At 50.3% G+C, this 13,704-nt stretch overlaps 1 protein-coding gene across 2 annotated transcripts in view; it reads left to right on the forward strand.

Annotated features, from left to right (window-relative positions):
* Positions 1-13,119, forward strand: part of LOC119167560 (carbonic anhydrase 7) — a 56,738-nt gene extending 43,619 nt beyond the window's left edge. For both annotated transcript variants that reach the window (XM_037419065.2, XM_037419066.2), the window contains one exon: positions 12,922-13,119. In XM_037419065.2, the coding sequence (XP_037274962.2) occupies positions 12,922-13,041 (120 nt within the window). In that variant the 3' untranslated portion in view covers positions 13,042-13,119. The remainder of the gene's footprint in view (positions 1-12,921) is intronic.
* The last annotated feature ends 585 nt before the right edge of the window (positions 13,120-13,704 follow it).

A 13,704-nucleotide genomic window follows, 5' to 3' on the forward strand; every position in this document is an offset into this window, starting at 1 on the left:
GCTCTGCTGCAGCATATCGGCTACATTTTTTTTTCTATGGCGTCACGCTTGGATGAACAGACGCGATATGGTCGACGGCGTACGATGCAAGTGCCATCGGTCTGGATACGATGCGTGATAACCATCGATTAGAGTACCAGATATTAGGAAAGGGCATCAATCTTCTATGCTTTTGTAGCAAGGCAAGCAACTTATCTGTCAGTGAAGAGGTCAGCTCTGGACTCATAGTCGCATCGAGAACAGAAACGCATGATGAACATCTGATAGAAGGACGGTCAGAGCACGCTGGCATAAGCGGGACAACAGAGACAAGCTGGGATTCGGCTACGCAATTCATTGTGCTGCCTTTAGGAATGAGAATTTTCTCAGATGTGTGGTTTGTAGCGTAGAGAAGCCCAGAGCCATTGTGGAACCACACTATACCTGAAACAAGCTCTATACCACCTGCGAAACAGCGTGCAAATGGTTAGACAAACACGTCACCAGAGTCGATCATGTTAGAAGCGATGGTAACTATTCACTGACGACCGGGTGGTAGCTCGGTATCTTCCGCAGTGAGCAAGCGAACGGGCTTGCCATCCGCATAAATGGCATAGTCAGTTTCCATCATAAAAACAACGTTTTCTCGACTGCAGATGGAAGCGTTTGCCGTAGTTAGAAAATCCCAGCCTTTAATGAGCTGGTGGGCACACGAACTCAGCATGGCGAATTGTTCAAAATGGAGAAGACCAGCAATAAAACACGAGAGGTGCATATAGCGGCAGGTCTAATGGCGCCCCTTTGAGCAGCCAGCAGTGTAGGTTCACTCTAAGGGGCGGTGACTTTTTGCAGGCAGGAGCACAAGGAACGATAAATCACAGATAAACAAGTACCAGTGTCTATTAAAGCATCCACGTGCACACCTTCTAATAAAACAGATATCGTAATATATAGACGCACTGGAGGAATTTGTTTTTTTCTTCGATGCAGCTTTTCCTCCAAAAGCTCCACAAGTTAGTTTTCCGGGCGTTGGTTGGTGAATTGCGAGACAGGTCGCAATGGGGACGTGGAGCAGTGGAGGGGTAATGGTGAGCTGCGTCTAGTAGAGTGGTAAGGTGGGTTTGACTCAGATGTCGCAGTTGGCGACGGTGAGCAACGTAGCGGCGGATCATAAAGACGACGTTGGAAAGCGGACCCACTTGTTCCATCATCCCGTCCGTAGCAGTTGAATTCACGACAATTGTTCTACTGACGCTTCCGACAGAAGCGTGCAATGTGGCCCCGATAGCGGCAGTAATAACAGTTCGGACGACGGGGCCCCTATGGTCGTTGAAAGGGTTGGCTATATGCACTCAGAGTTATCGAAGCCAGCGGAACAGGCGTCGAGTGTGCAGGCACCGATTGTACCACGGGTGGTGAACCAACAAGAACTTAAACGTACGTCGGCTGAAGTCGAGGTACCGAAAAGTCTACATACGCTGACCCGGTGATGAACGCCAACTCGTTTTTGATAACGTCGCGCAAGATTGTTGGACGGGGATGTGGATTCGGTGTCCCTGAGAGGCCGAAATATTGCAGCCCTTCCCGTATAATCGCCCGGATCATAGCACGCAATGAGGCATTAGTCATGGTGATGTTTTCAGGGCTGTATGGTGGTAACCGTTGGGACTCAAGTTCTTCTATGCGTTGGCACGTGGCAACCACGTCAGTGACTGTGGACGGGTCTTGTATGACCAAGGCACTGAACGCGACCGTGCCGATCTCTTTCAATAGATGCCGAACCCTCTCTGATTCGGACATGGACGTGCTGAAACGAGCAAGCACATGCTCTGTGTACGAGGTGTAAGACTCACCGCATTGGTGCTTTCGAGCGCCCAGGGTCTTCTTCGCGAAGGTTTAACGAACCGCCGGGGTGCAGAAGATTTGGCGAAATTGTTGCTTGAAATGTGTCCAGTCTGTGATGCCCGTTTCATGTTTGAAAAAAGAGGTTTTCGCTACGCCTGTCAGATAGAAAGAAACTCGGCAAAGCTTGGAAGGATCATCCCAGTTGTTAGTGGAACTAACTCTATTTAACTGGTTCAACCAATCCTCCACAGACTCACCTCTAAGTCCGGAGAATGTGGGCGGATCACGATGGTGCATGGTGATAATCCACGATGGATAGGCCGCGGTAGCCGGGGCCATGGAGGTAGACGCAGAAGCGCCGGTTGTTACCGGACAACTGACAAAGACGACAACCTGAGCGGAGCTCCGGGAGGTAGGGCGGGCTGGGAGAGGACGGAAGATCGCAGAGCACACTGCGCCGCTTGTGATGCAATGGTAAAGACAACCTTTATCAGGCCCAGAAGACACTCTGAAGAGACCACATCCGAAGCACAGAACCCAAGCTAGCCAAATTCCTACAGCAGATGAAGATGACGACCAGTCATGATGACAAACTTGCGTGAAGAAAGTAGATGCGCTTAATGAATGCTTACAAAGGTACTCTAGATGGCATTAGCGGTGCAGGTGCTCTCCGATTGGCTACTGCACGGGTTCCGCGGGGCTCCGCCAGCGCGCCCGTTATCTTTCATTTTCCTGGATTGTTGACGTACAAGTCTGCTTGCCGGATCGTGCTGCATGGCAGAGCATGGATGACGAGAGCGTCGGCTGCAGAAGTTCACTGCAGTTTGTGCTCGTCGGCAGAATATCGAGGTGCGGACGGACGGACGCTTGAACGAACACACGGATGATGCACAGCCGGACGGACAGATGCACATTGCAAGACGTATTTACAGCGGGATTCACACGCGGGAGAAATACACAAGGAATAAAGGCGGAGCCTAATGACGTCAACAGGCGAGGATAAGCTCCCCCTCCCCAAATGTCCCTCACTCACACGGACGAGGCAAACGGTCTGCGAGATAAGTGTTCCCAGAGCCTCCCCCATACAATGGAGCTGGAGCACTGAAGTATTTTTTACCCCTCAGCCATAGATATCGGCAAGCTTTCGTCTTGGAGGGAGTGGGGGTCAAAGCTGCGTTGTGTCTTGACTGAAGAAGGAAGAAAGCGCTAGTGTTTCTTGGGTGAGGAAAGTGCTATTGTAGTTTTCGGGAAGTTCCAGTTTTCCACCCCTCCCCCCTGCCGCTTTGCTGGTTTCAGAAACTTTCTTGCTTATATGTCTTTTTTTGTGGAATGCAGACTCGGCGTTACCTTTGGTTTGACTCGCCCCCACAAGCTTTTCTTTTTTTTTGCAGATATGATCTCGCCCAAAGCGCCCTTCTGGGCAGCGTCATCGACAACAGCTTTTCTTTTTTTAGACTAAGAAATTGCTCACAGCCTCTTTGTCTCGTCAAATACTACTATTGAGACAGCAGATAGAATTTTTAGTATCTTTCAATGTCGGTTGGCTTTCTGTGAACGAAGGAATTATGCTATCATAGCATTTCTCTCATGTCAACAACGAAAAATGGAAGGGATCTAGCCTATGATATTTGGCAATTATCTGAACAAGCGTCTCATTCTAATTTAGAAACACAAGGTAATAACAGACCACTTCTGTCTTCACTACGTGAACTCAGCCTAAGATTCTGGTGCATCAGTGCAGCCGATAAAGTAAAATGAGAAGTTGGTCATGTTTCTGAAAATAAAAAGCAGCTCTTGGTTTCTTGGTCTGCCTATACTATATTGTAATAATCTAATCTTGAATAAAGAGGCCCGTTAAAAATTTGTTATAATTTAAGACATCTCCATCAGGTTGAACAAGCAGAGCAGTAGCAGCAGCAGTGCCAACAACAATTTAGTGATTGATATGTGAGGTTTAACGTCCCAAAACCACCATATGATTATGAGCGACGCCGTAGTAGAGGGCTCCAAAAATTTCGCCCACCTGGAGTTCTTTAACATGCACCCAGATCTGAGCACACGGGCCTACAACATTTCCGCCCTCATCAGAACTGTAGCCGCCGATGCCGAGATTTGATCCCGCGACCTGCGGGTAAGCAGCCGAGTACCTTAGTCACTAGACCACCGCGGTGGAACCAGTGACAACAGCAAAAGCGGGTGATGTCACAATTCTTAGCGGAATAACCACTTTAAAACTTGACTAAATATCACTGTATAGAGAAGGTAGCGCTCCATCATCTGCTTGACTATCGTCTTCCACACACCATTCTTGAGGTTAGTTTTACTATAGTAATCGGAAGAGATGTCCGACAAGCGAGAGTATTCATTCACGAGAAAAAAGAAAAAAAATTGGTTCCAAATCTTCATCTTACACAGCAAATGTCGTCGAAAGACGATAGTCTCGCGTCTGGAGAGAGTGAACAAGACGTTTATTTGATGTTATGCGCAAGCAACTTCGTGTATGGTATTCTGGAGGCGCTGCGTTAGAGTTCCTCGAGCGTGTAGCGGAGGCGAACGAGCACATCGAGCCACATTAGACGCCAGCGCCATCTGGCAGTTATCTTCGAAAACGAAGGCGGGCATCCTGCGGAGAAAGATGCGCGCCAGTCTCGGAAGTGATAAAGTGTAGAACGCACAGCGATGAGCAGGTTCCACCACCGTGACGTCGTAGCAAAGCCTTGGAAACCCCTTTCTGAGGATCGCGTTGCACTGTCAGCGGAGCGCGATAAACGCTACATTCCTTGGCGTTAATTGTGCGTGCCTGTTCTAGTAAAAAGGCAGACATGCAAAACATCGAAGCGTTGTTGTGGCGCCACAAATATGCGCAATAATTTCTTTTTAATTGACAATCGCACAGCTATGTACGCTATACCTCGAGCATTATTGGTGAACGCTGCGGATGTGGTTGGCCGTTTGTTGCCGTTTGAGGTATCGTTAGGGCGGACAAACAGACAAATGTAGAGACAGACAGACAGACAGGCAGACAGACCAAACTTTTTCCGTCGTAGGTCCCCAAGAAAGACTATCATATTTAAAAAGTTGCATCATCGTTCATTTTTTTACCATCCCGGTGCACGCAAGTCCGGAGCGTAATTCGGAACAACCACCACCGCCGCGTTCTGCATGCACTGCAGGAGAAAGAGCTACAAGCTGGCCAGAGACCCTATCGAAATTTCGCTACATGCAAGCTGCACGGGTTCCCGTCTCCCGAAAAAAAAAGAAACGATCCCCGTCTTCCCCGAGGAGACGCGAAGAGGTCGCGTCGACACACTAACCCGTGACGTCGTTGTCCCGTGATGAGGTCAAAGGCCAGGATGGCGCCGTGCAGGTCGGACGCGTTGCGATCAGTTCCAGTGATTTATTCGCTTCTTGGTGTTATGTAAGGCAGCATTCACAAGAAATTGGGTCGCAAAGGACTTCTAAAATCACCGGGACGCTGTGGACACAAGAACCACACCGGTGGGTGGACTATTTGTACATTATAAGGTGACTTTCGTGACGACGACGCTGAGTGTGCAGCTACAAACGCCGCCGTTCGGCCCGGCCGTGCCGTTGTTTGCGTGGTGCACAGGCACCGCGTCTCAAACATTAAAGGACTTGTTCTCGCCACATTTAGAGATGGAAGATGAATAATCGAATACCCCGGGGGACGCTGAAGAGGATAACAAGGATTCCGGGTGGATTACGGTGACTAAAAGACGATCAGAAGCGAGGAAAGCTAGTAGAGCTGCTTGCGCCAGAACGCCGGCGTCTAAGAAGAATGCTCGAGAACCTACGCCCGGCCGTCACAGCTTCAGAGATGTAAACAAAAGCCTTATAAGGGGAAGCAAGACGCCACCGCTGCCATGTGAAGAAACTAAGGTCGTCGTGAGGCCGAGAGGTGGTCTGTGTATTAGCAATTCTGGTGCGTCTGTCGTGGCAGAGGCCATATGGAGTGCGGCGGGGCTCGGTCCGGAAGAGAGAAACACGGACACAATGTGCCCTAATCACCTGCAAAATATTATGGTCGTCAGTACTTCGAGCCAAGAGAATGTTAAGCGCTACGTTAACGTTGAAGCTATTACTCTGGCCGGACAGCGCCACGAAATCAGTGCATATGTTGCTGCTCCACATGCCACCTGCAAGAGAGTCATCCATGGGATCCCTATTAGTGATGATCCAGGAGCCATCGACCGGAAGATTGTCAACGCGAGAAATCCACTGGCCCTCGGAGCAAAAAGAATCAAGAATACTGGCGTGATCATAGGGCCGTGCGACGGGTACAAGGTTCCCAATTATGTTTCCTATGGCGGCACCCTCATCAAGTGCACTTCATACAGAAAGCAAGTTGATGTTTGCTATGCCTGCGGCCAACTAGGACACCGCTCTGACGTCTGCCCGACGCCCGACGCTTCACTCTGCAAGGCTTGCAGATAAGCTATCCAGCAAGAAGAGAATCATGTTTGTGAACCAATATGCAGTTTGTGTGGCGCAAAGCACCTCACCGCATCCAGGGAATGCCAGCACCGATATCGGATACCCTATGTTGTCAGGCGCAGGCGAGGCCTTAGGGCCTGCGCCCTTCAGGAGAGGTCTCCATCCATCAATGTAGATGGCTTCCTCGAGCTCAATGACTGTCATCAGCAGGGCCAGCCCAGACCATCGACTCCTGGAGGCTGATTCAAATCACGAGGGAGATCCAGAACTAGAGGCAGCTGGAGGAGTTGTTCCACGTCCAAATGGCGTCTCGCATACCGTTTGAGATCCGGGGGCCACTCCATGTCCAGGACACGGTCTCAATCCAGGGGTGGCACCAGACTACGTCCCAGCTGTGGTGCCCATTCCGGATCCAGTCTCAGACCTGGCCAGGGAAAGACGAACGCATCGAGCACCAGACCAGACACCCCGCCCAGGACAGACTGTGGGCACGCACGGGGACTCCAGCTGTCCGGGGCAGTCGACGTCACCGAGGACCAGAGCAGGCGCACGTTAAACCTTACCTGGGCCGACAGGGTTTGTAGTAATGACGGAGAGCAACCCTGGCAATGCGACCCGTCCCCAGAGCATGCTAGAGATGCGGAGATATTACGATTGAAAAAGAAAAACGCCGAGCTTAAGGATACGCTTACTAAATTGGCAAATGAAATGGCGGAGTTTGAAAGAATGCTGAGCGCGACGCACAGCAAAACTGAAGGCGAAACCACCGATTCGCCGGTTCCGGCTACTATTGGCGATGGTCCCATGGCAACCAAACGCAGAGCGGTAGTAAGCAAGCTTACGAACACGGAATCTCAAGTCGAGGAGATTAAGCAAACGCTGGTTACAATTACAGAGAACATTAGGATGGTGGCAGGGAGCGTAGCTAGCCTCACGGAGAGTGTTAGGCAGATGCAGGCTGCACTCAGTGACCCAGTAGAGGGGCTTAGGGCAATGAACGAGCGCATCATTGCCCTAGAAATTCACGCCAAACTGCCTAAATCTGCACCACAGGGTGCGTTGCCTGGCAACGTGGAGATGGCCATTACCGTGCACGTCGATAGCCAAGGAGCTAATTATGAAGATGAACAGATTTTTCGAGCCACACTGACCCCCCCGGGCGGTGATCAAAGTAGAATCCATAATGAATAACGATAAAGACACTGCCTGTATTTGGCAATGGAATTGCAGGGGGTATGCTGGTAAAAGAGCACTCCTGCAGCAGTACTTTAGAACAATAACGAAGAAACCTCAAACTGTAGCCCTCCAGAGACCTTAGCCTCTGCAGCGTCCTTTTCTGGTTACCGTGCAGTCCCTGGCCAGTCAGGAGGACGAGGTGTCTGCACACTTATAAGTAAAAAGCTGATGCACGTCGCGCACAGCTTGCAGATGGCCAGATGCAATATCGAATATGTAATGGTAGAGATCCTACTTCACACACCAAGGCGCAATCATCGGAAAAACAGTGTTTTTGTTTTGAATGTTTACAGTAACCCCAGGCACAGGCGCCAGCATTTCAAGACGTTGCTCGAGAAGGCAGTTGAATTAGCCGGTCCTCGGCCCCTTGTCAGAGTAGGTGACTTCAATGCCCCACATGGCTTAAGGGGATACGTGTATGAGACGAGAAAAGGTCGCGGTCTCTGGCAGGATGCCACCGAACTAGACCTTACCTCAATCAATGATAAGGCTTTTACTACGCGGATAGGCAACTCTGCAACCAGAGACACGACGCGAGACCTCGCTTTCATCAAGAATGTCGAAAAGACTACATGGGCCAACACCGCCATGGATTTTGGCAGCGACCACTACGTTCTGCAAACTTCTATTATAGTGGACTGAAGCAAAGTCCGAGAGTTCGCGGTGGTTGACTGGGATCTTTTTCGCAGCGTTCGCGGTGCAAGGGCCAGTGCTCCTGATAGTTTCGAGGAATGGTGCGGGGGCATCCGCAGAGATACCACCGCTGCCATCATGAAGATAAAAACAGATTTGTATGTGCAGAAGACGGACAGTAGGCTTGCCCACCTGCTCGAAGCAAAGTTAGTTCTATTTTCTCGATGGAAGAAGCAGAGGCACAACCGTAGGCTGCGGCAAAGAATATCAAAGTTGAACAAAGAAATCGAACAGCATTGCGACACACTGTGCAAACAGCAGTGGGACGAGTTGTGCGAGTCCGCCGATGGTCAAATCAGAAATGGCACCTTCTGAAGCACGTCCTGGACGAGCACAGCACTAGAGTCAACCAGAGACACACTTTAGCGCGTGCCCTTCACGAAGCCACCAAAGAATAGGGGTTGACGAACTCGTTACCCAATTAGTTTCCAAGTATCTGCCGGTCGAACTAGAGGACGAAGACGGCGTGTTCCCGGAGTATGGCGGTCCTCCTCTACCGGAACTATACGAAGACATTTCAGAGGCTGAAATCAGGAGAGTGAATGCTCAATCGCAAGTCGGCACCAGGGCCAGACGGGATCGCGAACATAGCCCTCAGAAACCTTGACGACGCATCCATAGAACGTCTAACTGGTTTCATCAATGAAGCATGGAAAACGGGAAGGGTTCCTGAGGAATGGAAGCTAGCTGACACCGTACTGATTCCCAAGCCAGGAAAGTCTCCTAGCGTTGAGAATCTTCGCCCCATTTCCCTCACGTCGTGCGTGGGCAAGGTGGCAGAACACGCAATTCTCAACAGACTTAACGACTACCTGGAGGGAAATGAGATTTATACGCACAATATGATTGGGTTTCGTATCGGCCTTTCAACGCAGGATGCAATGCTGCTCATTAGGCACCAAGTCCTTGATGGATAATCTAGAGATACAAAGGCTCTTCTTGGCCTAGACCTAGAAAAGGCCTTTGACAACATCAAGCACGAATTCATCTTGGAGACTGTAACAAAACTCGAGCTTGGGCCCAGGCTGTACAACTACATCAAGTCCTTCTTGTCTGGAAGAAAAGCGAGGCTGCGCATCAAGAACTTCTTCTCTGAAGACGTACCACTCGGACATCGAGGCACGCCCCAGGGGTCTAGGAATTCTCCGGTGCTGTTCAATCTCTGCATGATCGGACTGTCGAAAAGACTGGATAGCGTGGACGGCATCAAGCATACCATTTACGCCGACGACATCACAATCTGGTGCGTTGGCGGCAGCGAAGGCCGGGTGCAAGATGCCCTTCAAGAAGAAGTCACCGAGGTGGAATCGTACTTGCGCCAAACGGGACTCAAATGCTCACCCACCGACTCGGAGCTCCTGCTCTATAGAAAAGAACGAGGTGGCCGACCTAAGGGATGGAAAACCGTCGAAGAAAGCGATATTCACAATTACACGAGTGACGGCGAGGAAATCCCGAGGGTAGACACCATCCGGATCCTCGGCATGTTTATTGAAGCGAAGGGTGGCAACGGCACTGCACTGCGGAAGATTGCCGCGAAGACTGACAACGCTTTTCGACTCGTCAAAAGAGTCTCCAGGAGACATAAAGGCCTTAAGGAAGAAAATTTGTTAAGGCTCATCAATGCGTTTCTGCTCTGCCACTTCGCCTACACCGTTGCCATGCAAAACTTGCTTAGGTCGGAGTGGGACAAGCTCGACGTGATTATCAGAGAGACCGTCAATAAAGCACTGGGGCTGCCCGTACGCACGCACACCGAGAACTTGCTCGCGCTCGGTGTGCACAACTCTGCCGCCGAGATAGCGGAAACGCAGCAACGCTCGCAGCTGGCTCGCTTTTTCACTACGACGGCTGGTCAGCGCATACTTGGCGAGCTAGGTTTTAACACAATGGAGCTGGAAACAAATAACATGTGTATATCAAAACATATACAGGAAAACGTCATTGTTGCCCCAATACCCCGCAACACTCACCATGAACACAATGAGGGACGTCGTCGGGCAAGGCCGACGGCTCTACTGAAGCAACTGGGAAAAGGTGGCGTAAATGCAAGTTTCGTTGACGCTGTAGCATATCTAGACGGCAAAAAGTTCGCAGCGGTGGTCGTGGACCAGACGGGCTCGACTACGAACTGCGCCACGGACGCACAACGAATCCCCAGGTGGCCGAACAAGTGGCCATCGCACTCGCTATGCTAAACGATCGGTGCGAAGAGGTGTACAGCGACTCCAAAGTCGCAGTCAGAGCCTTCCAAAAGGGCCGCATATCAACGCAGGCAGCCAGGATCTTGAACAGCTCCACCAGCGATACGATTGTCCCTCACACCATACATTGGTTCCCCGTGCATGTCGGCTCCGTAAACGGCGTTGCACTGAACCCGAATGAGTCGGCCCACACAGCAGTGCGCGTACTCACTGACCGCGCTGCTCTCGACCTGGGTGACGGCTGCAGTGCCGACTACGTGGGACATAAAGACACACCTACTACACACAACGAGATTACCAAGTATTACTACATGGCGAGGCAGGCATTCCCAATGCCACATTCAAAACTCAATTGAGCACAGGCCGTCTCGTTGCACTTACTTCAAACCCATTCGTACCCGTCGTTAGAATACCTAAATTAAATTTATCCTCACAAATTCCCCGATGCCGCCTGCGCCGCTTGCGGGCAGACCGCTACGTTAGCACACATGCTCTGGGAGTGCGGGTCGCTTGGACCGACTTATAGCAAACCCGAGTGGGATGCGCTTCTGAGCAGTCCAGAACTTCAGGGCCAAATCCTGGCCGTCCAGTGTGCCCGCGACAGGGCCGTCAGGCTAGACCTGCCAGTCCCCACGTGGGAGTACCGGGTGACGCGTGGCAACCTCAGCGTCTGCACTGGACCATAATAAAGTTGTTCTCTCTCTCTATCGCCGTGATGTAGCATCCTGCCCTCTCCTCCGGAGTTTTCTCCCTCGTGCGAATGCCACTTACGCAGGCATTCTTCGTCGCAACATATCATCACACACTTCGTGGATATGCTGTTTTTTAAAGACGATAGTCTCTCTTGGAGACCAGGACTGCAAAATTTCGGCCTGTCTGTCTGCCTGTACATTTGTCTGTTTGTCCGCCCTAACGATACCTGAAACGGCACCAAACGGCCAACCCTACTCGCAGCGCCCACTAATACTGCTCAAGATTTAGCGTTTATAGTTGTGCGAATGTCAATGAAAAAAAAAGCAAATATTGCGCATATCTGAGGTGCCATAAGAACACGTCTATTTTCAAGTGTTCGCCTTTATACTAGAAGAAAGACACTTAAAGGACAGTAGCGTTTATCGCGCGGCGCTGACAGTACAACGCGACGCTCAAGAAGGTGTTCCCAACGCTTTTCTATGACGACACGGTGGTGGCACCTGCCCGTCGTTTTGCATTCTACACCTTATCACCTCCGAGACTGGCGCGCATTTTTCTCCGCGGTCGCGCACGCCTTCGTTTTCGAAGATAACTGCCAGGTGGCACTCGTGTCTATCGTGCCTAGATGCGCTTGTTCGCCTCTGCTACACACTCGAGTCACTCTAACGCAGCGCCTTCAGAATACCACTCACCGATTTTCTTGCGCAGAACATCAAATAAACGTTTTGTTCACTCTCTCCGGACGCAAGACTTTTCTTTCGACAATAAATACAGTGTAACATGTAGATTCGGGCCAATTTGTTTTTTTTTGAAAACGATAGTTCTTCTTGAGGAGCTTCCACAAAAAAAATTTTGGTCTGTCTGTCTGTCGATACGTTTGTCTGTTTGTCCGCCCTAACGATACCTCAAACGGCATCAAGCGGCCAACCCCATCCAGAGCACCCACAAATATTGCTGAAGTTTTGGCGTTCATAGTTGAGCGAGTGTCAGATAAAAAACAATTATTGCGCATATCTGAGGCGCCAAAACAACACGTCAATATTTTGTGTGTCTGCCTTTATACTAGAAGAAGCACACACAAGTAACTCTAAGGACTGTAGCGTTTATTGCGTTGCGCTGACAGTGCGACGCGATGCTCACAAAGGTGTTTCTAACGCTTTGCTACGACGACGCGGTGGTGGCACCTGCCCGTCGCTTTTTTTCTGTATTTTTTTTGGTGTTTATTCGTTCCGTAAGACTCAATGGCAATTCATTTTATATTTAGGATTTCACGTTGCCGTGTAACGTTTCTTTTGTATAGCTACGTGGATGCAAGAAGTAAAAGTTATGAAAAAATATCAATGCAGTTATTTCAATGCTTTTTGGTGGGCCCCACACAATGTAAACAATTTTTTGTCTAAACGCTCTCGGTAGGAAAGCTGTATGTTAAACGACGTGCATTTGCCTCTCGACAGAGATGTTATTCCAGAAGCAGCTGTCCTAGAAGCACGTGACTATTTATGTTAGCTTGAGAGTAACGCTGTATGTTACATATTTGCATATTCTTATTATAAAAAACTGATGCTTCTATCAGGCTCCCAAAAAAGGAAGAGCATCTGTATGTCATACTAGTTCCCGTGTTCGAAAATATGGGCTGAGAAGCCGAGGAAATGGGATAGGCGCGAAATTACAATAAAAGTACATTGATCTACCAGGGAACCAATGCTTTCTATCCAAGTTCAAAGTCAAGGACACACAGTATGCCTCACAAAAAATACAAAAACTGTCGTTTTTAGAATGCTAGCTTTTATAATCCACTGGTTTTCATCCGTTGCAGCTGGAAGTCTTCCGTCATCTACAAGCTGAAGAAACTCCTGTCGGCACTCTGCACCTAGTGAACAATTTCCGGCCAAGCATGCCACTGAACGGACGGCGCGTCTACAAAAATTTTCCATAATCCACTGGCAAAATAAAATGCTGGCAGCAAAAAAGTTGGCAGCTCGCGGCCGTCTTTGCGGGCTGCCGTTGAAGTTTCCCTGATGTCCAGCTGAGCAAGGTGGTCGACATTTCCGGGCTGTGTCCCCGAAGCGGCGATGGTAGTGGCAGGGGCCGTTATCATTTCCGTGCGATGGAGCGGCGTTGTTGTCTTGGCTTTGGGAGCGTTTTTGTGGACGAAGCTTCGGGCTTTGATCCAAGCACTTTTGAATTGAGTCCTGCTGACGGGTGATTTCGTCGACACGGCGCGCGAGCTCGCTGCTGGGATGTCGGGTGTCAACGGCGTTGACAGTGAGAGGCGATGCTGGCAACGAAATCTCGACGAATTGGTCAGCGATGTGAGAGAGCTGGTCCAGCGGGAGATTCGGCTGCACCTGGAAGATGGCCTGAGCATGTGAGGGTAGACGCTGAAGCCAGATTATACGGAGGAGGGAGTCGTCGACCGGGGTGCTGCTCATGAGGTCACGCATGCAACGCAGGAGCTGCGATGGCTTGCGGTCACCGAGTTCTTCGTGCTGGAGCAGGTGACGCACCTTCTCGTCTTGTGAAGGTGAAAGCGGTGGATCAGTTCCCTCTTCAGGTGTAGGTAACGGTGATCAGCCAGGGGATTCGCACGTATATCGCG

This window comes from Rhipicephalus microplus, chromosome 3 (genome assembly GCF_043290135.1).
Source record: "Rhipicephalus microplus isolate Deutch F79 chromosome 3, USDA_Rmic, whole genome shotgun sequence".
Taxonomy (NCBI): domain Eukaryota; kingdom Metazoa; phylum Arthropoda; class Arachnida; order Ixodida; family Ixodidae; genus Rhipicephalus; species Rhipicephalus microplus.